At 47.2% G+C, this 25,232-nt stretch overlaps 1 protein-coding gene and 1 long non-coding RNA gene across 4 annotated transcripts in view; one reads left to right on the top strand and one right to left on the bottom strand.

Moving 5' to 3' along the window:
• The first annotated feature begins 5 nt into the window (after window positions 1-5).
• LOC113896898 lies at window positions 6-15,723 on the top strand. Of its 2 annotated transcripts, XR_003512173.1 has the most exons (5): window positions 7-1,424; window positions 1,904-2,039; window positions 4,537-4,593; window positions 5,155-5,314; window positions 15,638-15,723. It is a non-coding gene; the product is annotated as an uncharacterized LOC113896898 (long non-coding RNA). The 2 variants fall into 2 exon arrangements; XR_003512172.1 differs by having other exon boundaries at window positions 6-1,424; window positions 4,537-5,314.
• The window catches only part of PINX1 (PIN2 (TERF1) interacting telomerase inhibitor 1), a 67,419-nt gene continuing 56,777 nt past the window's right edge, over window positions 14,591-25,232 (bottom strand). For both annotated transcript variants that reach the window (XM_027549004.1, XM_027549005.1), the window contains exon 7: window positions 14,591-16,849. In XM_027549004.1, the coding sequence (XP_027404805.1) occupies window positions 16,388-16,849 (462 nt within the window). In that variant the 3' untranslated portion in view covers window positions 14,591-16,387. The remainder of the gene's footprint in view (window positions 16,850-25,232) is intronic.

The following is a 25,232-nucleotide window of genomic DNA, read 5'->3' as shown; positions in this document are numbered from 1 at the left end:
GGCGGGCCGCTTCCCCAGCGTGCGCCCGCCCCCGGCCCGCCCCTCCGCCTCCCAGGTGGTTCCCGGGGATCAGTGCCCCGAAGCCCCGGGGCCGCCCCTCGGCCCGCTAGCTCGCAGCGCAGGTGCCTCCGGCCGGGAGGAGGGAGCCGCCGGTGATCGCGGGGCCGGGGAGCGGGAGCCGGACTCCAGCCCTTCATCCCGACTGGCCGCGGCCTCCCGGGGCCAGGTTCCGCCGGCTCCTCCCGTGCGTGGAATCCTACGAAGAATAGAAGCCAAACAGGTTTTGCTGGGAATGGCCGGGCACGAGTGACTTTTGGCCGTGACACCCGGCCTTTGAACTCTTCTTGACAGAACACACTTCGTGCTTTTGTAAATGACCTGGGCGGCGACAATCTCGCCCCCCAACCCCAGCCGACTTGGGCAGCCAGAGAGACTGGGGTGGGGGTGGGGGGCTGGATCCCGTTTCGGGTTCCCCGTGGCACCCACTGGAGGATCCCCTCGATGCTCAGCAGCTCCCTGGCTCTTCAGAGAGCATGCCTGCAGCCTCAGTTCTCTCCTTCACCCTGGCCTCTGTCGTCTCTCTTTTTGTACCTTTACCCCCACCCCACCCTGTTCTCTGGCGTCCCAGCCTCCAGCTCCCTCCCTCCGGCCTTTCTCTGGCGAAATTCCCTTTTCCTGTGTTCTCTGTTCTCTGCTAACCATCAGTCCTGCTTCTCAGAGCAGAGTCCTTCTGTCCCTCCACCCCTGCCGTCTGACCATCCTAGACTTTGGCACAACCTGGGCTGCTGAGTTCTCCTCCTCCTGACACCTCCCCCCACCTTACCCCCTAGACCAGACTGGGCCTGCCCTCCACTGGAAGGCCCGCGGGCTGGAAGCTCAGGGCCCTCCATCGGGCATGGGAAGCCCTGCTCAGAGGACAGCTCCTCATCCTGCTTTATCGTGTGAATAGGGCCGAATAAGTGGATGAATAAACGAGTGAGCAGATATGGCTTAGACACACGCTACTATATAAAACAGGGAAGTCCTGAGGAATCCGATCCTGGAATCGGATCCACCGTGTATTTACTGAGCAGCCATCCCAGTGCAGGGCTCCGCAGAGGTGACCCTGAAAGCACTGGCACTGGGAGAGAGGACCATGGGTTTGGGTCTGGAGGCAGGACCTGTTTTCAATGCTGGGTTACTTAATGCATGACTCAGGGCTCCTCTCCCAGTCCAAAATGTGGAGGAGGATAAGACTGACCTCACAGGGCTGTGTATGAAAGCTGAAACTCCATACATAAATGACGGTTGATGTTAACATAACTGTTCACATGCAGCTATAAATTCTAAGCCTGGACTTCAGGGTCCCTGCGTGCAGTGACTGAGTTCACAGGCGCCTCTGTGGGCAAGGTACTCTCCGGAAGCAGCACCAGGGCTAAGACTTGGTAAGTGGAAGGAAAAATGCAACTTCTCGTTTTCAAGTCCCACTTGCAACCTACAGCGCCCCGGGTTTTACACGTAGAATAGATTGCCTAGTTTTCCTACCTCCTTCAGCCAAGACCCAGAGGCAGCACCCTAGGCTCCAGCTCTCCACCCCGAGTGGAGCGGGCGGAGCTGGCTAGCACCGGGGACCGGGAGGGGTGGGGGTGATTTGCATAGTGAGTGTGTCCGCGGTCTAGGTGGACTTTCGTATTTAGGGACGCCTAGGCCGTTTCCTCTGTTGAACTCCTCTGCCAGAAATCTCTCAATTAAAATCTCCAGACCGGAATGCTCCGTGAACCTCGGGGGGCTAGGGCCGCACCTGGCCAGGGGTGACCCTAGTCGTAGAGATAGAGAAAGGATCCCCGCAGGGGTATTTGCGCGGCAACCCATGGACCCCTGGAAGGACTCTACCCTTTCTAACTGCACTGCCTCTCCCGGACAGGACGATGGTCCGCAGGATCAGAAGCCTCTAGGGGACAGCGCCCCCTTCCCGGCCGCGGGCGTCCCCTTCCCCGCCTGCAGCCTCAGGCGCTCTCGGTGCGCGGTTCCGGAGCAGAGTGCACGCAGTCAGGCACCAGGTGAGGAAGATGCTCCGGCGCCGGGGAGCGTAGAGTTGTCCAGAAGGATTCCAAAGTCCGACAGCAAGATGGAGAAAACGGCGAGGGCAGAGAGAATAGGTATTGAGGTTGTTGTCTACAGTAATAATTTCTGGCATTTCGTCGGACAGAGCGCGAGAGCCTGGATTGTGCAGGACCTTGGCGTTAAACGCCGTGTTGCCAGCAGGGGCTCCGCCCAGACCGCGTGAGCTGTGAGCACGCAGGAACTCGGGCTCTTTCGCTCTCTCCCTTTCTTTGTTTCTTCATTGATTTGAATCCGCTCATTGATTCACCTGGGCAACTTTATGCAAACGCGCCCTGGTGCGGGCGGCGCTCAGGGGTGCTGGGTAGCTGTGACCCCGGCTGCCTCTCCGACCTTCGGTACCTGAGCTCCAAGGGTCCCCAAAGCCCGGGGCTCAGAAGGCTGAGCGAGAGGGGCCAGGACTGGAAGTCCTCCGAGGCATCCCCATACCTGTCTGGCCAGCGCTGGGCCCAGGACCTGTCTGGCCAGTTGTTGGCAGAGGTTCATCTGTGGAGATAGCGAGGTGGATTCAGGGCAACTATGCCAAGAAGGACTGAGATGTATAAGTCTGCAGTGCCGGGTCCTGCGGGTGCTTGGACCCACCGCAGGATGGGATGCGGGTTCCCGCATCCGTGGACAGTAGAGCCAAGGGTTTCCCATGTGAAGATTCAGGGGGACAGTGGACCTGTCTGCTCACGGACTGAGCCTTACTCTTGCGGTGTGTATTGTGCGAACTCTCCCCTCTCTCTCACATGAGTTTTTTCCATCTTCCCTTTTCTGTTTCCTTTCCTCCTTCCCTGCTTCGCTGCTCACCTCCTTCTCTTTCCAGTCCCTGCCCCCCTCCTTCCCCTTTCTCCTGCTTCCCCTCTCTCCTTCCTCTCCTCTCCTCTCTCTCCCCTCTCCCCTCCCCGCCATCTTCCTTTAGGTCTGTAGTTCACTGAACAGCATTTACAGGAGCACAGGACGTGAAGTCAGAAACGGTTACTTCAAGTTACTAGTGGTGTGATGATAGTCCATTCACCTGATCTCAGCCTCAATTTCTTCGCCAGTAAAATGGGAATAATACAGGATTCCTGACATGGTGTTTTTGAAAGAACCTCAGGCATCCGGTCCCATCACTTCGTGACGGATAGATGGGGAAACAGTGGAAACAGTGGCTGGCTTTGTTTTTCTAGGCTCCAAAATCACTGCAGATGGTGATTGCAGCCATGAAATTAAAAGACGCTTACTCCTTGGAAGGAAAGTCATGACCAACCTAGATAGCATATTCAAAAACAGAGACATCACTTTGCCAACAAAGGTCCATCTAGTCAAGGCTATGGTTTTCCCAGTGGTCATGTATTGGATGTGAGAGTTGGACTATAAAGAAAACTGAGCACCAAAGAATTGATGCTTTTGAACTGTGATGTTGGAGAAGACTCTTGAGAGTCCCTTGGACTGCAGGGAGATCCAACCAGTCCATCCTAAAGGAGATCAGTCCTGGGTGTTCATTGGAAGGACTGATGTTGAAGCTGAAACTCCAATACTTTGGCCACCTGATGCAAAGAGCTGACTCACTGGAAAAGACCCTGATGAGGGCAGGAAGAGAAGGGGACAAACAGAGGATGAGATGGTTGGATGGCATCACCGACTCGATGGACATGGGTTTAGGTGGACTCCGGGAGTTGGTGATGGACAGGGAGGCCTGGCGTGCTGCAGTTCATGGGGTCCCAAAGAGTCAGACACGACTGAGCGACTGAACTGAGTTCAATGTGCACCTTTAATAACTGTGAAATGTTATACAATAATGAACGGATGGGACCTTAAATATAGAATTAATAGGGTTCAGCCCACAAAACTTTCCCCTCGAGGATCTTTCCTGATTCTATTCCCAACTGAAGAGTTTTGGTGATTCTAGAAGGAGAGAGAAGGCAGGGGGCACACATTCTTGCCTCGAGGCAGCAGCCCTGGCTCCGGACCCTGGACTCTGCTCAGGACCACATCTGGTTGGCCACACTGAGCTGGGGCTGCCACAGCTCTCAACCCTACCCTCTGTGGTTTTGTGCACGTGTCTTATCAGGGCTTTCTGTCCCTCACACCAGGCTGGAGGTCAAAATCATCATCACCAGGATGATCAGCTTTGCTCACACAGATTTATCTTTGCTCCACTGACAGTCCTTGTAAAGGTCATTCCCAGCTCATCCTTGCCTCCATACAACCCTCTGTGAATTAGGCATCCCAGATGGTAGTATTAATTCCCAGATAAGGCAGGTGGCAGAGCAGAGACCTGAATCCACATCTCTTATCCTCAGGTCTCTACTCCTCAGTTCTGGGGCTCCCCTGTGTCGGCTTCCGACTCAGATCAGAGCCCCACTCCAGACAGAAGTGCTTTTCACCAGCACTGATGGTTAGTGCCAGTTCTGGTGCTTCTGATCAGAACATAAGTGCTTCTAACCCCTGCTTGTCTACCCTCTCCAGATGCATCACTCAAGTTCCACTGGACCTTTCCTCCTCAAAGGGCACTTGAAGTTCAAGGTAAGGTGAAAAGCAAATGGGTTAACCCTGTTGGCTACAGGGAAGGTGCATGCTGAAGAGGCGGGAGACCTGGTCTAGGCCTGCTGGCTGCCTTCTCCTTCCTCCTGCCCCGCCACCTCCAGGCCTGACTTCCCTCTAAGAAACAGAGTTTCTCTTTCAGCCAACAGATATCTCTTCACAGTCAGAAGTTTAGGAGAAATTCATCATGTTCTTGGATTTAGAATAATTTGGGGGGATTAAACCAGACAGCAGAGATGTGTGATATACCTGGAGGGTTACCTGAGTGGACACAGGACACCTGGACAGACTTCCACAGCATCCTAGATGTGACAGCTACTCTACAGGACACTTGTGGGAGGTGGGAATAGGATTTTCAGATGACATTGCTCCTGAGTGTGGGTAGCAGAGACCCCTGGTAACATCAAAACCCTTGATGTTCGGATTCAAGAGTAGAGAAACCCCAGGGGTAGAGAAACTTGGGGTTTCCCAGATCAGACTCTCTGGTTACTACAGAATGCCCCTCTACCTGTGTGTTTATCTCTGATCAGTCACATCTCTCAGTGAATAGGGGACAGATCCTGACTTAGAGCCAGAAGTCCAGTCCCATCTGGGCACATCTGAGCAAGTCTCTCAGCCAGCACACAGGGTGGAAAGCCTCGGAGGCCCAGGGAACCGCTGAGGGGCTGGCCTGTGTTGCGTACGTACCCAAGACAGCGCCCAGGTAAGCGGTGCTCATCCTGGGATCTGTGTTTGCCCCCTCCCTAGCACCGAGGGCCAGGAGAGTTCCATGTCAAGAACAGACATTTTCTACGTTAATTTTCTCCTGCTCCACTCTGAACAATGATCAGATTTCCTTCTGTAAGGGAGCATGCATGTAGAATGACTGCGCTGAAATGATCTTTATTTTTTTAATGTTTATTTGTGTGTGTGTGTGTGTGTGTGTGTGTGTGTGTGTGATGGCTGCACAGGGTCTACACTGCAGCAAGCAGGGACCTTTAGTTGCAGCAGGCGAACTCTTAGTTGGGTCACATGGGATCTAGTTCCCTGACCAGGGATAGACTCCAGGCGCCCTGCATTGGGAGTCTTAGCCACTGGACCACCAGGGAAAGTCCCTGAAATGATCTCTACTTGGTCAGAAGCTAACTCTCAGATGAATTTAAATGAAAAACCAGCAAATGACAAGAAAAACTAACAACTGGTTCAAGGAGGTATGTTTCTATCTCTTCAATTCTACTGTGTCTTCTTTTCAAATGTCTCAGAGGAAGAAGAGAAACTGGCTAGGGGTCGCCTATAATTAATACAAAATGGGAAATATGTCTTTTCTGAGCCTCTGTGCACACATGTCAGGATAATGAGTGACATGGTGAGGCAGAACTGATAGCGATCTCATCACGGGGCACTCTGTCATCAGCCAGCAATTCTGGTGTGATAAAGCAAGGATACTTCTTAATTTGTTTGGCTCTAGGTGATCGATTTACTGGGTGGGTTTCAAGCTACCATTATTTTATGTTTTGTTTTTTAATCAGGTGCTCATTGAGGTTTTGGCACCCCACTCCAGTGCTCTTGCCTGGAAAATCCCATGGACGGAGGAGCCTGGTGGGCTGCGGTCCATGGGGTCGCGAGGAGTCGAACACGACTGAGCGACTTCACTTTCACTTTCCACTTTCATGCATTGGAGAAGGAGATGGCAACCCACTCCAGTGTTCTTGCCTGGAGAGTCCCAGGGACGGTGGAGCCTGGTGGGCTCCGTCTATGGGGTCGCACAGAGTCGGACACAACTGAAGTGACTTAGCAGCAGCAGCAGCACCGAGGTTCAGTGTACCCACAGAGAAGTGCACAGACGTGCGTGCTGGCAGAGATTTCCCAGGGACCACACCTGCGTAAGCAGTGCTCACATCATGTAACAGAATGCTGCTCCCACTGCCACTAACTTTGAAACTCCTTTAGGGCAGGGACTGGGTAAAAAAAAATCAGTTAATCCAATTTATCCAAGACAGGAAAACAGGAGAAAAGAAACAACAAACAAAAAAACATATGGGACAAATAGAAAACACTATAAGATGTTAGATTACAACCCAACCATATCAATGATCACAATAAGCATTTATGACCAAGCTACTCCATTTAAAAGGCAGCAATTGTCAGATTGGATAAAAAGAAGCAAGACTCAAACTGCATGGTGACTGTAAAGAAATCCACTTTAAACACAAAGATACAGATGAATTAAAAGTAAAAGAACGGGAATTTTGGTTTCTAGTTTGCCATGCAAGGGGCTTAGACGTTATCAGTCACATTCGTGTTGTTCACTCACTAAGTTATGTCCAACTCTTTGCGACCCCGTGGACTGCAGTGTGCCAGCTTACCTGTCCTTCACTATCTCCCAGAGTTTGTGCAAATTCATGTCCACTGAGTCAGTAATGCCATCCAACCATCTGATCCTCTGCTGCCCCCTTCTCCTTTTGCCTTCAGTCTTTCCCAGCATCAGGGTCTTTTTCATTGAGTCAGTTCTCTATATCAGGTGGCCAAAGTCCTTCCAATGAATATTCAGGGCTGATTTCCTCTAGGATTGACTGGTTTGATCTCCTTGCAGTCCAAGGGACTCTCAAGAGTCTTCTCCAACACCATAGTTCAAAAGCATCAATTCTTCGGCACTCAGCTTTCTTTATGGTCCACATCTTACATCCATACGTGACTACTGGTAAAACCAAAGCTTTGACTATACAGATTTTTATTGGCAAAGTAATATCACTGCTTTTTTAATACACTGTCTAGATTTGTTATAGCTTTTCTTCCAAGGAACAAGCATCTTTTAACTTCATAGCTACAGTCACCGTCTGCAGTGATTTTGGAGCCCAGGAGTGTAAAATCAGTCACTGTTTCCACTTTTTCCCCTTCTATTTGCCGTGAAGTGATGGGACCAGATGCCGTGATCTTAGTTTTTTGAATGTTGAGTTTTAAACCAGCCAAGTCACATTCTAACAATACGAAAAAAAAGATGAACAAACCAAAAATCAACAATCTTTTTAGATCCATCAGAGAATTCGGTCACAGGATGTGAGATAATAGAAAATATATACTGGTCTCTGCCTCTGGTTCCTGGCACAGAGTTCCCAAAGCCCTTGTAAATTCCTAAGTGATAAGAGCACTGGGGGCATCTTTTGTTCTATTGAGGTAACTCTGGGTGGGCATCTGGACAGGGGCTGGTCACCAGAAAGACCAAAGCATAATTAGAAGCTTGGAATTTTCAGCCCCACCCTCCATCCTCCTGAGAAGGGAAAGGGGCTGAAAATAGAGTTGACAATTGATCATGCCTACATGAAAAAACCTCCATAAAAATCCTGAAGTACAGTATTCAGAGAGCCTTCAAGATGATGAACACATCCACATCAGGAGGGTGATGCACCCCCAGCTTCAGGGGACAGAAGTTCCTGTGCTGGGGACCCTCCCAGACCTCTGACCTATGTATCTCTTCATCTGGCTGTTCATGTGTATCCTTTATCTCATCCTTTAATAAACTGGTAAGCATAAGGAAGAGTTTCACTGAGTTCTTGCAATTTGATCATACCCAAGGAGCAGGGTATTGGAACCTCTGATCTGTAGTTTGTTGGTCAGAAGCAGGCAATAACCTGGGTTTGCAGCTGGGGTCTGAAGTGTGGCAGGGGGCCCCTGGGGGGGGGCAGTCTTTTGAGACTGAATCCTTAACCTGTGGGGTTTGATGCTATCTCTGGGTAGATGGTGTCAGGAGTTAAAATTGTAGAACACCCAGGTGGTATTGCAGAGAATTGCTTGGTGAAAAACCACACATTTGGTGACCAGAAATGAAGTGTTTTGTGTGAGTTAGTAAAGGAGAGTCATCGGGAAGAAACATACAGTAGGGAAGAACTGGTCTGTTTGCGTTCCCCACCCCCCGCCACATTCAGGAGACAAACACTGAGGTTTTGTCCAAACACAGGACAAACTGATGCTCCTGAGACTGGAGAGACATATAGATGGATATGGAAGAGTGGTAACTTAGCAGAGGACAAACCCTGAGGATAGACCTCCTCAGGAAGCAGCACCAGATTCCTTTTTACCCAGTACATCATGTCTGGCTTTCAACAAAAAGTTTACAAATTATACTAAACGGCAAAACACACAGTTTGAAAAGAAGGAGCAAGTACCAGAGTAAATTCAGATATGACAGGGATGTTGTGGTTATCAGACTGGGGATTTCAACTGTGATCAGTAACTCCTTGGTGGTCCAGTAGTTAGGATTCCTCACTTCCACTGAAAGGGCATAGGTTCAGTCCCCTGATCTGGGAACTAAGGCCCCACAAGCCTTGCGGTGTGGCCAAAAAACAGAGAAAAATCTCTATGATTAAATGTGCTAAAGGTCTAGTGGAAAAACTAGACAACATTCAAGAACAGATGGGTAATATAAGCCGGTAGATGGGAATTCCAGGAAAGAGTAAAAAAGAGACGCTCAAAATCAAAAACACTGTCACAGAAGTGAAGAATGCCTTTTGGGTTCATTTGTAGACTGCACACAGCTGAGCAAAGAGTCAGTGAGCTTGAGGACATGTCAATAAAAAGGCCCCAAACTGAAAAGCAAAGAGAAAAAAGAAAAAAGAAACAGTATATTCAAGCACGATGATTCAACTACAAAAGATGTGACGTGTTAGTCACTCAGACATGTCTGACTCTTTGCAACCCCATGGACTGTAGCCTGCCAGGCTCCTCTGTCCATGGGATTTCCCAGGCAAGAATACAACAGTGGGTTTCCATTTCCTTTTTCAAGAGATCTTCCCGACCCAGGCTTCCATGCTCAAATGGACTAAGTTACACCTTGAGCAAAACTAATTCAACTATTCAAAACAAAAATCAAATGTAGTACCCATCACCTTTCCAGGATCAAGAAAGGTTTGGGCCTGGGGAGACACCATTCCAATGGCTACTTTATGAACGAATGACTTTGGTCAAGGTACTTAGAAACTCTGAGCCTCTTTCTTCAAGACAGGGAATGTAATACAGTGGCTCTTATGGTGTTGAGGAGAGCAGAACTGCTTTTCTCAGGGACGGATATTTGGAAGGGTCCTCTGGTTTGGAAGCCTGAGTACACTTGTCGCCGCGCTCCTGGCACCGGCTCATACTGTGCGCTCATCTCAGGTTGGCAGCACCTCACCCCATCATGGCAGGATGTTGTAATCCCTCCAGGCTGAATTGCAACAACTTGCTTGACTCAGCCCACCAAGGAGACCCAGGGAGGGCAGGATCCGGAGTCTGTCACCTGAGAAATCTGAGTCAATGTGACCACACCCAGCCTGCCTCAGGGCCCAGCCCACAGCTCACCTCCCAGTGGGAGTGCTGAGCCCTCTTGGGACTCTTATGTCTTCAGGATGATCTGGCCACACCTTCCTCTGCTGCACCCAGAGCTGGTCACCCACAAAGGGGTTCGGGAACCCCCAGTGCCAGGGAGCTGGCTTTGCTGCCAGTACTTCCTCTTCTGAGGGGCCACCAGTGCCTTCCCATGACTGGGGTCCCCAGTTCGTGCGGTGATCTAGTTGCTAAAGTGAAGTGAAAGTGATAAGTCACTCAATCGTGTCCGAATCTTTGCGACCCCACGGACTGACTATACAGTCCATGGGATTCTCCAGGACAGGATACTGGAGTGGGTAGCCTTTCCCTTCTCCAGATCTTCCCAACCCAGGGAATGAACTCAGGTCTCTCACATTGCAGGCAGATTTTTTACCAGCTGAGCCACGAGGGAAGCCTGATTTAGTTGCTAAGTTGTGTCCAACTCTTGTGACCCCGTGGACTGTAACCCGCCAGGCTCTTCTGTCCATGGGATTTCCTGTAGGCAGCTCTTATGTTCATTTCTCCGCTTGGGCTTGGAGGAAGAGAGGAACTGCATTGAGGCTCTTCTCCAGGTGTTTCACTAAGTCCTTTTCTCGTTTAATTCTACAACCACCACTGGAGGAAGGGAGCCTCGAGAATGGGGCCCTGAGAGGGGCCATTTGAGCTCCCAGTGGCAAGGTGACAAGGAAGGCGTAGGGGTAAAGTGGGGAGAAGTTCGTGATCAAGCCCTCAGGCTGGGTGTGGAGGTCTCAGACATAGGGGTTCTCGTATTGAGACTTGGAAGGAACTACCAAGTTGGGGCTGTGGCTACGGCAGTGCAGCCCTGATTAAGCATCTTCATCTTGGGATACACTTCAGGCCTTCAGAGCATGGTCCCTGCTGTGGTCTCTTCATTTGCTTCTTCATTTAAGGGTCCTCCTGAACCTGCTGTGCGCCAGGCACTGTCCTGGGCGCTCCAGGAATACAAAGATTAACTCTGCCTCCAGAGGCCCTCGACCTGAATGGGGAAAATGATACATCCCAAAGTTGTAACACTGGGCTTCCCAGGTGCCACTCGTGTGAAGAATCTGCCTGCCAACCCACTCCAGTATTCTTGCCTAGGAAATCCCATGGACAGAGGAGCCTGGCGGGCTACAGCCCATGGGGTCCCATGCAGCCCCTCACCAGGGAAAGCCCCAAGGATGAGGGAGAAGGGGACTCTTCTGCCAGCCGAGGTGCTGGGCATTGCCCCTGAGTTCTCACACCTTCATTTCCCCCGGTTCTGAAGGCTGGATGGAATTGGGATCTGCCTTCAGCTCTTTTCCATTTTCTTAACAAATGTTTGTTAATAGGGTTTTTTGCTTGTTTGTTTTTAATTATCTATTCATTTTGCTTTTGACTGTTCTGGGTCTTCGTGGCTTCGTGTAGGCTTTCTCTAGACTCCTTGAGCAGGGCTGTGCTCTAGTTGTGATGCCGACTTCTCACTGCGGGGGTTTCTCTTGCTGCAGAGGACTGGCTACAGAGTGTGGGCTCAATAGTTGTGGCACACGGGTTTAGTTGCCCTGTGGCACGTGGCTCATGCAATCTTCCCAAATCAGGGATCGAATCCATGTTCCCTGTGTTAGCAGGTGGATTCTTATCCACTGCACCACCAGGGAAGTCCTGTTAATAGGCTTTTGTTCCATCTGGGTTCAAAGGGTGTCCCGGCTGTTAGGTGAAGTGAGGCTACCTGTAGGCCACCCCCTCTAGTTCTTCCACACCTGGCTCCCTCACCTGATGTGCAGGTGACAGGAGGGACAAGGGGAAGGGAGGCTGAGATAGAAGCTGGGGTCTTTCTCACACTCCCCACTTACACAAAACACATTTTTGGGTTACTCCATATGGAGGAATGTGGCTTCTCAGGTGGGATAGTGGTAAAGAATCCACCTGCCAATGCAGGAAATGCAGGTTCAATCCCTGGGTTGGGAAGATCCCCTGGAGGAGGAAATGGCAACCCACTCCAGTATTCATGCCCGGGAAATCCCACAGACATAGGAGCCTGGTGGGCTACAGTCTCTGGGGTCACAGAGAGATACCACTGAGCACACACACATATGGAGGATGTGCATATAATTCTGCTTATTTATCACAGAGTTAAAAATGTTGTTAATAAGGGAGATTGTAGGAGAAAGTCACTCTTCAGGTTCAGGTCAAATGAGTCAGCAAAGAATTTCCCAAAGCTCACCACCCAACTTGATAACACCCGCATGAAAGCTGAGGAAGGTGCAGCACCATCAAGCCTGTGTAAACATAGCCAGGTGTCAGGTATGGCCCAGAGTACGTCCCAGGGCATGGCAGCGCATTCTCAATGACACAAGTTGGTAGGTCTTGAGGGTGGGTGGACCCTGCAGTGAATTTGTTTCTTTGTCTTGAACTGGCCTGGGCTCAGCCTGAGGTTGGGGCTCAGTAGACGTTTTCAGAACTAATAAATGTCTTTCAGCAACCGTGTACTTTTCTCTGAGGAAATGCGACATGGGACATACTAACAGAAAATTTAAGATGAAACTGATTACGAAATTCTTCCTTTGGTCAAATAACTCACTGTACTGTAGTTTTCCTTAAAAGTTGACTACTTATGCAGCGGTAAAGAATCCCCCCTGCAATGTAGGACACGTGGGTTTGATCCCTGGGTCTGGAAGATCTCCTGCAGAAGGAAATGGCAACCCACTCCAGTATACTGGCCTGGAGAATTCCATGGACAGAGGAGCCTGGCGGGCTCCAGTCCATGAGGTCACAGAGTCGGACACAATTTAGTGATTAAACAGCAGCGCTTACGCAAAAGTTCAGCTCAGGTGGGAGGAAAGCACCCTGCAGCCACTCCTCACTGGCAACCTAGATGCGCCCATTCCTACCTACCCTTTCCTACGCACCGCCTCTATCTGCATTCCTGCGCGGACCCCATCACGGCTTTGAGCATGACTTTTGAGTGTATTCAGGATTTCCTAACTGAAGAGCATATTTTCCTCAAGCAGTCTAGTCATCCTCTTTATTAGGACACGATACTAATTTGCTCAGTAATAACTGAGCGCTATAAAACCTGATATCGGAGCATCCAATCTGACCTGGCCAGCTCCACAAGCCAGTGCAACAGGCTCCAAACTGCAGTGGCTGCAGAACCTGCGAGACAAACAGGGTGACGGCAGGGAATTTCTTACTCAAATCTAAGGAAGGCGCTGCTGGCCAGACCAGAGGCTGCGCTGGCTGGGGCAGACGGTGCTGACACGTTTCTCTGATGTTGTTCCTAAAAAAGGCAGGTCCTGGCTTGTCCTGCCAGGGTCAGCCAGCAGGTGAGTAGAGAAGAGATACACGCTGTGGTATGAAGAAATGCTCGTTTTGGTTTCATCTTTCAGTAGCATGAGTATTTTCTACAAATTGGAAGGAATTTCATCTTTGTTTCATAGACTGGCGAACGGTTTAAGGAAGCTGAGTTACTCACACACTATCCCACCAACCTCTTGACCACATTAGAAAAGAAAACCTATTGAGAATCTCTGACGTGCCATGAACCCAAAAGTATTTTCCACAGTTTGTATAAACAATACTAACTCAAGTTAACTGTAAAACTCTTTGCAGTTTGCCAGCTGCTTTCACATACATTCTCATTTAAAAGTAACCAAGGCATGTGAAGAGCATCAGCCATAGAAACTCTTGCTAAGATCCCACATGTTGCATGGCCATGGCCACACACACACAAAATTTTTTTGCTAGGACAGGTGACATCACAAGGGTGAGGACTAAATAAAAAATTGTGGGTGTGTTGGCCAGGGAAGAGAAGGGACTGGAGCATCACCAACCTAGTGATAAAAATTGAAAGAGGTCCTTTTATAAAACACAGTTTACCCATAAAAGGGGATAACAATAATAGTTATCTTACTGGGTTGTTTGAAGACTAAACGAGTTGATTTATTTAAAGTGCTTGGAACAAGGCCGGGCACATAAGACCACATGTAGTGATAATTATTTTCTATTACAATTAACAGTAAAGGAAAGAAGGGCATCACCGACAACATTTAAGAACCCCTTAATGGCAGAAAGATTTTCCTGGGCACCTACATTCCCCCTCTTAAAATTGTAGGATGCCAAAGAAAGCATTGACAGCTACAGTATTAATATATTTTCACCTAGTGAGATAACCTAAGGCAAAAAACATGGCTCATATATTAACTGTTTTTAAAGTATCATACCTATGAAATTCAAGTGTCCAGAGAGCATGCACTTCATTGTTCTAAATTCCACCTTAGATCCAGAAAACTAAGTGACCTGAGAAAGAGCTACTTCAGAAAAATGAAAGCCGAGCATTTCTAGAGAAAATAAAAGATGCTGTGTCAAAGCAAATGGTCACACTGTCTGCTCTTTGCTGCGTGTGTGCCTTTTTCTCAGGCTGCCCTCTTGATTATTAAAATCATTTGGTTCTTTCTGTGGCCCATTAAAATAATCATCACAGTCTACAGGTGCTCTCTGTGAGAGTCACACTTAACTAGTCTTGCGATGTCACTGCCTTGGGTTTCCAACTCCGAGAGCTCCCTGCAGCCCCTCCCTCCTCTGTTCTTCCCACCAGCCCCTGAACCCCAGATGACTGGTGTGCAGCTCCCTGCTCCCTAAATGCCCATTCACTTCCTCCCCCTGCACACAATTCAGCATATTCTTCTGACTCTTCACTTTTATTGGTAAAGGAAGTCAAAGTAAATAAAAGGCAAAAAAAGAAACAAACCCACCCCAGTCTATATACATATAAAGATAATTATCTTTAGGTTTTCTACATGGCCACTCCCTTCTGAAACTCGTTTCATTACAAGACAGGACAAGCAGAGATACCTTGGGCATGTGCCTTCTGGGAAGAAAAGTGACTTTAAAAATCTTTGGTGCTTTATTATACTGGACCTTGCTTGGAATTCTGAACGCTGAGGGCCACAATAAACTCAGAAGCTCGACTTCATAAGAATTTTCCCTGTGGTATGTGCCTGTATACTTTTAAGCAGTTAGCATCATTCAGAGTCTTAGGAGACTAAAATCAAACGTACTTCATGCACTTTCTCTGTTTTAAGAATCTCAAGGCCATGCTTCTTCATATATAATGTGTGACCCCAGGGGTTCAGGTCAAGGGCACGAGCTCATCAGGTGGTGGTTGAGTTTTCATTCCTCTTATCCAGGAGAATAGCTACAAGCCAGGTGGAAGGCAGCACACTGCCAGCCCGCGTGCCACAGCCCCGCGGCTCCAGACAGGTCTGCGGGATGGGGAGCAGGCAGCCAGCAAGGGCTGAGAGGAAAACCGGGAACTGAAAATAAGAGGGGAGCAGGGGTGAGGGAGTGCAAGGGTGAAAGGTCGCAGAAGAGAAGAAAGCAGAGGTCAAGAGAACAAAGAGAGCGGGAGAGAGGCAACCACCGCTGGACCGCAAAACCAGCTGCACTTTCCTTTTTCATTCTGTGTCCCAAAGAGGGTGTGACGGTGTCTGCAGTTTTCTGGGGAAACCCGCGTGTAGAGAGTTGAACCATCACACAGGCAGACACGCCAGGGTGTGTCGGGGCGCATATAAACACAGGAGGTGACACCAGTTGGTGTGAGCAAGGCTGAAGGTATCTTTTACACTTTATGTAATATTCATTTATTTTATTAATATTATGGCAGTCTCAGTCGTGATGAAATTAACTTCATAAACTTAAGAGTCTCATTCTTTTGTTTTGTTTTGTTTAGCGTACTGAGGATCTCTTGATGGTCAGCGGTGAAGAAGAGCCCTCTCCAGGGGATCTGTCCTCAGGGATGCGTATCTGACCACCGACTCCCGCTGAGGAACCGCGAGAGGCCTCCTGTGAGAGCTGGGAAGTTAAACTGTGTCCACTGTCACCTCACTGCTTCCAATCTGTAGTCTTGGGGAAGAAGACCTCAAAATACACGGCTGTCACTGCTCAGTGGAAGAGAGAGCATTAAAGCAATTTCCCCATCACCACCAAACCAGACCAAAACAACTCTCTGATTTGAGAATGTAATCATATAAAGCCGACTTGGCAAAAATGCGCGGGCTGGCTATAGAACAAAAAGAACTCTCTGAATGCCTTTTAATCCTTTAATTAGACTAAGTCCTTCAGAAGTGAGCACAGTTCATTGTTACTGAAGGAAACCAAGAGCAAATACAGACAGTGAGAGACACACACACGTGTGTGTACATATAACGCTGTGCTCACATGAAGGTGAATAAATGTGCCAAAGGACTCAGAGTCCAGTAAGGAATTTATTTGTGTGTGACAGCCATGATTTGGAACATTGAAAAGTTCTGGGAATAGGATTTGGGAAAACGTGGTGTGGGCGAGACGCGACAGGGGCCAGGCATGTTGGAGGCGGTGCGCACACGGCTCCCTGGGTGAACCCGCCTGACGCCCAGCCAGGGGAGTCTGTCCTGGCAGCGCCCTGGCAGCAGAGGAGCTGGGAGGCGCTGCTCCAGAGAACTTATTTGGAACCTTTCTTCTTTTTCACTGGTGTTTCATCTAGAGTACTATCCACTGCTGCCTCAACTTGCTTTGCTCCCTTTTCCTTTTCTTTCCTTTTTTTGGGCTTTGGCGGGGAGTCCTGGTTGTCGAGTGGACCCACGTGACCCTCTCCAGCCTCAGCAGGAGCCCCCGGATTCTCATCCCAGCGAGGGTCCCCCAGCTCACATTCCACTTGGTTTCTCTTCTTCTTGGCCTTAGGTTGGATGTGGTTTTCCACATTTTTATCTTTTGCCTCTTTCTTTCTTTTCTTCCCCCTTTTCCTTTCCACTGGGGTCTCTGAAGCCTCCGGCCCTGCAGCCATGCCTTGAGCTTTGCTCTTCCGCTCCGCCATGCGCCTGGCAAAGTACTCGTGGATGGTGAAGGCACTGGTGGTCGTGGTGGAGGTGTCAGTCTCCTCTGTGGCAGACAGGCTGGGGTGGTCCTGGGGTGGGGAAGAGTGAAAAACGGTTATTTATCAGCTAATTATGCTTCACCACATCTAGGAAGCCTCTGCCTGGAGACCCACATGCTTGTCAGCCCGGAGACCTAGCTAGGGGACCAGGTCTCCTCTTGTTTCCTCCTCCTTGCTGGCCAGAGCTGAGCTGCACAACACGGAACAAGGTGGCCAGATGCACCGGCTGAGGACTCTACAGGGTGGGAGGCTGGACCGGAAGATGCTAACTTCACAAGGTAGACGGCAAGTTACCCGGACAGAATTCTGAATGAACAGCTCCTGCACAACAACATGAAAACTGGCAACAAAAGTCCTAGAGGCTCAGAAACAAAGACCCTGAAAGCCTGGAGCTTTGTGGTGTCATCAAGACACCTCCTTCGGCTTGCTGTGGATTCACAGGCTTTTGTGCCCTGACCCACAAGCTTAGAAACCGTGTATATGTAAACCCCAGACGTGCCAACCTGGACCTTGGTGTGTCCAGGGCACCTTCTTTTCCCTCCAAAGGCAAAGCATGGCCCTCTGGCAGCCGCTTGGGGGAGGAGGTGCCAGGGCTGGGAGACGGGAGACGTCCCCTCCCACCCCTCAACTCTGCCATGACCTAGACACTCCTGGCTGTGTTCGTCCTGCTTCTAAATGGAGGAATTACTCACTTGTAACCACGGGGATTAACTGCGGTTTACATTTTAATTTTAAATAAATATACTCCCGGTTGTAAAGCTTGAGAAGAGGAAAAAAAAAAAAACAACCTTAACTTAATAGGTTGGGAGAAAAAATGAAATGCTGCTATCACACCATATAGGTTGTGGCTGGCTGGCAGTAAGGAGGTGAAAAAGTGTGTGTAGAAAAGGAAGCACCTTCGAGTGGAAGAATATAAGGACTGTGTTTTAAGTAAACTCAGTGTCTGGAATACTTTTGCCCACAGTCTTTTAAAGTAATCAAGCCATTAAGCAACTAAGCTAAACTTAGGTTCTTCCTTCATATTCACTTATTCGCACAGGAAGAGATTGGTTGTCCGACCCTTTCCAGGCTGGAAAACAGTTTTCTAAATAAATCCATTTCCAATTGGAGTCCACAAATTATTCTGAACTTGGTGGGCAAAACTCTGCTCACGCAGCTAACTTTATTACAACCAACACATATAACTGAACTACATATTTTCTTGTTACAGCAGCACTCCAGACCCAGCCCAGAGGCCTCCAGCCTGAAGCTTTGACTGACTCAGTATTATTTCAGTGGGCAATGGGGCTTTGAATGGCCATTGGCCCGGATAGCTGTCACCAAAGATACCTTACCAACAACATCAAACTTCTCCGATCAACACAAACCTAATTTTATGAAGGGCTAAAACCACAAAATCATGTAGTCAGTTTTTTAAACTTCAAAAGGGAAAATGTAGAACACCGTTTAACCAAGGTGGAATAAACCAACTGACCTTTTTAAATGTTATCTATCAGTATTCGATTTTGCCTGGAAGCCCATGAAGTAATTTTGAGGAAAATTTAAAAATAGCTGCACAGAAGCCAAAAACAAGGTCACTTTGTCTTTTGGTTCCTCAAATATTGAAAAAGATCTGAAGTTTTGCAGAACAGGATGAAAAATCTTAAGACTCTCTTGATCCCAGCCAATCCCAGTCTCATGGACAAGAAAAGTCATGCCTTCCATGAAGTAAGGGCACACAGCCACACACAGCAAGTCTGTATGAAGGCGGCCTGTTTATATAAAACAGGGCTCATTTAGCTTCACAGTATTAAAGGAGTTTATCTTATGTGGGCCAACTCCTCTGGAGCATCTCTGTGTCTTAGACTCTCAAATGCAAGTCATATCCTATGGCTCCTTACCTTGTTCACCCATTTATTAGCTTCTGAATTCCTGCTTTTAACAGTTAAATCACAGGAACTAATTACTGGTATTAATCACACTTTTAGTTACTAGAAAATACAAGATCGTTTTTGAGTCACTTGTTGAATTCAGCGGGCCTTTCTAGTCCCAGAAAATAACTCTGCTCATAATCAACTCCTATGGTGATAAGAATTTTGATAATCACGGGCCACTGCACAACAAGCTCAGCAGGGCATAGAGACAAGCCAGAGAGGTGCCAGCACCCAAATGCTATTGATCCCAAGGAGAGTATGGGCAAGACAATGACTTTCGGGGAGAGCTGGGGGGAATGCCAGGGGCAGCCTCCCACACTCCAAGAGTGTATGTGATTAGAAACCATGGAAACAAAGGAGGGACAGGTTGCAAATCTGAATGCTGTAGAAGCAAGGAAGGCCCTGGTCTCATATTTTATGCTTTTACAAATCCGACACCCAATTTTACTGCAGTGATTACAATTCTTGTTTCTAGAGTCTCAGCCACAAATGTAAAAAATGTATACTTCTTCAAGAAAACATACTTTTCATATCTGGTCGCTTCTTCAAAGTAAGTAAGTACTGAGAAACGCACTAGATACTTTTTAGTACTGAAATAGAATCCACTCGCTTCTTCCCAGGTTTCCACTAAACACATAATACAACCTCAAAAAGTAAATTCTGTAATACCACATGTGACTTACACTACTTCATAAACCTTGAGAATCCCAATTTGCTAGCAGTGTTCTAAAAACGAGGAAAGTAAGTTTACAAATAACTGGAAAACTTCCTGTTCCATACAAAATACTAGCAAGGAAGGTCTGGCTAACTAATGATTTTACCAAATATTTGACTTAACCTCAGGGATTTAGGAAACCTCTTCTTTTAAAATTCCAATTCCTGCTATTAACTAATGGAGAACCTTAGATAAATCCCATAACTTTTCTGGGTCTCAGTTACTAAGCAAGTCAAATAAGTAGATTAGATTCAACTTGAAAGTCTAAAAGTTACTGAACTCTGAAATGATATTTGGGGCAGCCATTCCTCTGTGACACCAAGAGCAGAGGAGGAGAGTGAGGCAGGACAAGCAAGTAGCAGGACGAGCTCGGCTCAGGGAGGACTAGCACCCCGACTGCCAAATCAAGATGTAGAAGTGCTAGCAATGCACTTATAAGTCTATGCACAGAAAAATACTTTATACTAACCACCTGTATAAAAATATTTTATACCAAGCATCTGCCAGAGAGCAGACCTAGTAATACCACTTAGGAGAGCAGAAGGGGCCAAATACTATTTGCACTGAATAATTTGTAAGAATACATTTAAAAGAATTGACACTATATATTAGAAGCTAAAATCAATAAAAGCAAGAAACTGGGGTTGACTATTAACTGGAATATGAATCTATTTTAAGTTTACTTCCTGGAAATCATTCCAATGTTTCTAAAAAAGGTGGCAAGAAGCTGTAACTTTAAAAATAACAATCCTATTTTGTACTTAAGGTTGTTTTTTTTTAAATTATTATTATTTATTTGGCTGCATCTTGTCTTAGTTGTAGGCTTCCCAGGTGGCGCTAGTGGTAAAGAACCCACCTGCCAACGTAGGTAGACATAAGACATGTGGGTTTAATCCCTGGGTCAGGAAGATCCCCTGGAAGAGGGCATGGCAACCCACTCCAGGATTCTTGCCTGGAGAATCCCATGGACTGAGGAGCCTGGCAGGCTGCAGTTCATAGAATTGCACAGAGTTGGACACGACTGAAGCAACTTAGCATGCACAGTCTTAATAGAGGCATGCAAAGTGTTAGTTACAGCATGTGGGATCTAGTTCCCTGACCGGGGATCAAACCTGGGCCCCCTGCACTGGGAGTGTGAAATCCCATGGACAGAGGAGACTGGCGGGCTACAGTCCATGGGGTCACCAAGAGTCAGACACAACTGGGTGACTGAGCACACACACATACCACAATCATCTCAGGTGCCTGAAAGATGCTCGTCACCTTTTCTCAAAAGAGGTTGTTCTTTGCTTTTGTTAGGTACTCTCTCTAGAGGCTGGGCAGCTCAATGAGCCACGTACTCAAAGCTCTCCTGGGTTCCTTGTCCTCTGTGTCACTCAAACATATCTAATCAGATGGAATAATAGTAAAAGGACCAAATAAAGAGGCTTCTCTTTATTATTCTCAGAAGACTGCTGTTAGTAACGTTTGAGGCAGGGAAACATAGCAGTCTGGATGGAGAATTTAGAAAGATGTTATGGCAGATGCACCTTAAACCTAAAATCTTACCACTTGTGATAAGCTTACAGTGCAGGATGAAGTTTAAAGGCAAAACTTAGCAACCTAGCCTTTCTCATGTGTCACTGCTGATCTTAAGTTACAAGATGACTGAAGCCTTTTGATTTCCATGCCAAGACACAGAGATCAGGGTGTGATAGTAATCCTTCAGTGAGCTTTTCTCACTGAAAGGAAAAGCAGACACCAGAGCTCCAGGGTGATAGACTCGGCAGTGGGGGCATTAGCTCTGAGTGCTGTGGCTTGTGATAAACAGAAGCTCACTTCCGCCCTGGCCTGTCGTCAGCTTGCGCTGGATCAGTCTGGGAAGAGTTAAGAGAGCTTGGCAAGTGAGGAGTTCGAAAGAACACTTGGCATATTTTCTAAGCTTTCCAGCGGGACAGTTCTAACAAACACAATTATGTCTTGATGTCATCATGGGAGGTAGAAATTGTACCCATCCACTTAGGACAGTGATGAATTCAAGTCAGAAGCGATTTCACGTCCCATCAAGAGGAGGGCAGAGCTGAGGTGAGGGCGGTGCCTGACTGTGGGGGCATGAAACGCTTTGCTGACAGAGGGAGCAGAGGACGCTGCTGGGGTCATCCACTATGTTCGCTGCAATGGTCTTCAGACCCTCGATATGCAGCCGTGGCCATCACTTCCTTAAAGATCAAGTACAAAAGCACCTCCCCCCAGAAGCTGGTCCTTTGGGGAACAACCTCTCTTCTTTACTACCTGTGACTAGCAATTCGTTACTTTTACCTTCTGGTCTTAAAAAGTCTGTTTTCTAAGCATCTTCCCATGGAAACTTTAAGTTCCCTGAAGGCAGGAACCATTCCTCTTTCATTTGTAGCACAGCCTCTCAAGAGCAAACACGTGGTTGGGTTCCAGGAAAGCACAACAGACACCAACCCCGGGCAGATCAAGGCTGGGAAGCACTCCCACCACCCCCACTGCACCAGCTCTGTGTTTGTGGGCTCAGATTCCCTGGCAAGCCAGGCAGGGCTAATGACTAGAAGGTGCATGGAAGAGTGGGAAGGAAAGACAGAGGTGGCATTTTGAGGTGGCTGTTCTTCCTACAGGATGAAACCATGCTCCTCTAATCAGATGCCACCTTGCCTCTTGGGGCACTACTACAGGCACATCCCAGAGCCTTTTTAATGTGATCAGCCGATTACTCCCTGTGGTCCTGAGCCATGCACAGCTCTGCCAAATGATCCATTTGTGTCTCCTCTGGTCTGTTATTCCACTTGTTATCACACCACCTTCCAGAAGATTAGGCATGAATAAATCAGCAAAATGAGGTGGTGTGCTGTAGGGGAACTGTCACAGGCATGATGTGTGGTGAGCTGAACACAAGCAATAAAATAACCTGTATGGGTTAACTGTTCTTGCCATCAAAAGAAGAGGCTGGAAAGCAAGAGAGTTCTAGGGTACATCAGAGGCAGAGATAGGAGATGTTCTGAGAAGACAGTCGGGTCAAGCTCCACTAGAAGCCCCACCTTGACAGCAGGGTGTTAAGGTGCAACCTGCAGGCTGTCTTGAGCTATCACACAACTGGCGAAGCTGCTGACGGCAGGCAGTCATCAAGATGGTTTGTCTCCAAAGGTTTTAAGCTCAGAAGTGATCAACACGCTGGTTAGAAAACACGGATGGTGCGACTCTGTCGACCCCTCTTCTCTTGTCTTCTATGGTGTCTTTTTGGTTTCCACATGATTGAAAACAGTGTTTCACTGACAAAGAGCTATTTCTGCACTCACAAGAAGTTTACTCAAGTGTGAACTCTTGCGTGTTTTTTTTTTTTTTTCAAGATTATCATTTACTCACATCTGGAGTTAGGCTAAACATACAAAGTCTCAGGAAATAACCAGCCTTGTGGAATCTGCCTGGAAGACATAATCACTTTCAGGTGGGCAAGTATCCTAAGAGTTAAAAACAAATACCAGACTCTACTGAACAGAGGGAAAGTTTGATTTGAAGAGGGGTTAAAAACAAAAAAGCACAACGGGACTAGAATTATGCAGTACCTCTTAACTTTATGTGTGTGTGTAATGTGTATCTGCTCATGCATACAGGTTCTAGGAATCCAGGGCCTGTGCAGGGGTTCCAGGAGGGCCCAAGTTCTCTCTCTTTTTTTTTGCCACAGCACGCAGCATGCAACATACAGACCTCAGTTCCCCAACCAGAGATCAAACCAGTGCCCCTCGCCCCCACATTGGGAGTGCAGAGTCTTAAACACTGGACCACCAGGGAAGTCTCCGGGAGGGCTCTGTCTAGAACAGGGCGAGCAGAGAACAGCCCAAGGGCCAAATCCGACCGCTGCAGATCTCTGCACACCTCATAAGCTAAGAATGCTTTTTACATCATAAATAGTTCGGGGAGAAAATTATCAAAGGACGACTATTTCATGACATGTGAAAATTATGTGAATTTCAAACTTAAATAAAGTTTTGAATTTCATCAGAAAAAAAAATGTGGAAATGTGTTTTTTCTCCAGTATATAAGTAAACTAAGTAACTAAGCTAAGTAAATACCTGCTGAATGAATGAATACACTGATTGTGAAATATAATCTGCTATTTGGAAATGTTAGATGCATGTGAAGTACACACACACCCACACACACACCCACACCCACACACCGAGTTGGAGGGCTTTGGGTTTTGATGAAGTTCTAATCTCAGTCTCTTGCTACTTTACTGAATTATACTGGTGAGTGTTGGAGAGGGCTGCTATTTGCCATTTGATTTCTGGCAGACAAGGAAGTTTGGTTATGAAGTGATCTATGTTAAAGAGAACTCACAACCCCCTGTAACCTCTCTAATGTTAAAACGCTGGAACACTGCCTGGAACCTACAGACTCAGAAATGAACTGGACATCTCAGAGAAGATAATGGGAACTGGAAGGGACAAAATACCTTGCTTTTCTCTGGACAACAGCAGAGAAATACAAATAATGCCAAATTCTTCATAGGAAGGTCAGTGCTAACAAAGCTGTTCATTTTGTTTTTCCACTTGCCTCATCAGCTGCTCAAATGACCACTTATTAAGAAAAGCCAATATAAACATATTTTAAAAGGATGGTTCTCTATGACAACAACTCCTCTCAAGTAACTGACATCAGAGCTCCTGATAAGAGTCATGCAGCCTCTGGGGAAAGAAGAAAGGAGTAGGTTTCCAGCCTCCCTGAAAGGTCTCAAGGCTTGGAAAGTTGCAGCGATCCGTGTGGCAACAGCTCACAACACACGGGCCGTTACAAGATAAACGAGGCTCCTCCAAAGCCAGAAATGATCAATGTGACATAGGTACCAACTGCTTTGAATGAAGCCTAAAAATAATCCAAGTTGACTGTATTTAATAATTCTAGGTCAACTGGTTCCGTTCCCTGCTCTCTGGAGGCAGGACAAATAGCTTTGATAAGTGGTTGCAGGCTAGTGCCGGGACCTCCAAAAGCAGACGCAGCGGCTAACAAAGGGTCTGTCTCTTCCTTCTTTACTCCACTGACTTGAAAATTGCTTAAGAATCATAATAACTCAAATTTAGGCCTCTTATTATAGAAAGCATAGCATCTTTTGAAGATGTTAGAGAATCTAGTATTTTGAAACAAGGAATAGAATATGAACAGTTATTTGGAAGAGTCACCATTATTAAGAAGAGAAAGATAAATTAATTTAGGTGAACAAAGTTATTATTAAGTCCTCTCCCTATGTTCTTGTGTACTATATAAAGTTAATTATTATATAGACGTCTTTTTAAATTTTTTATTGGAGTTGATTTGCAATGTTATGTTAGTTTCTGATGTACAGTGGAGTCAGTTTTATCTGTGTGTGTGTATCCACTGTTTTTTAGATTTTCTTCCCATATAGGTTATTACAGAGTACTGAATAAAGTTTCCTGTGCTATACCGTAGGTTATTATTATCTATTTTAAATATAGTAGTACGTATATGTCATTCCCAATCTCCCAATTTATCCCTTCCACCCCATGACCACAAATTTGTTTTCTACATCTGTGATTCAACTTCTGTTTTGTAAATGAGTTCACGTGTACCATTTCTTTAGATTCCACATATAAGTGATGTCATACTTGTCTTTCTCTGATTTACTTCACTCAGTATGACAATCTCTACTATAGACCTCTTTTTAATTGACCAGGAATTAAAATAGCAAATAAAAATATTTCTAAAATACTTCGAGGAGTAAATTTGGAAGTGCAAAATAATTCTGTGTTTAAAGGATATTTAAGGTGCC

Source organism: Bos indicus x Bos taurus, chromosome 8 (genome assembly GCF_003369695.1).
Source record: "Bos indicus x Bos taurus breed Angus x Brahman F1 hybrid chromosome 8, Bos_hybrid_MaternalHap_v2.0, whole genome shotgun sequence".
In the NCBI taxonomy this organism is placed as follows: domain Eukaryota; kingdom Metazoa; phylum Chordata; class Mammalia; order Artiodactyla; family Bovidae; genus Bos; species Bos indicus x Bos taurus.
Note: the sequence above shows the minus strand (reverse complement) of the source record. Positions and strands in the feature narration are given on the sequence as shown.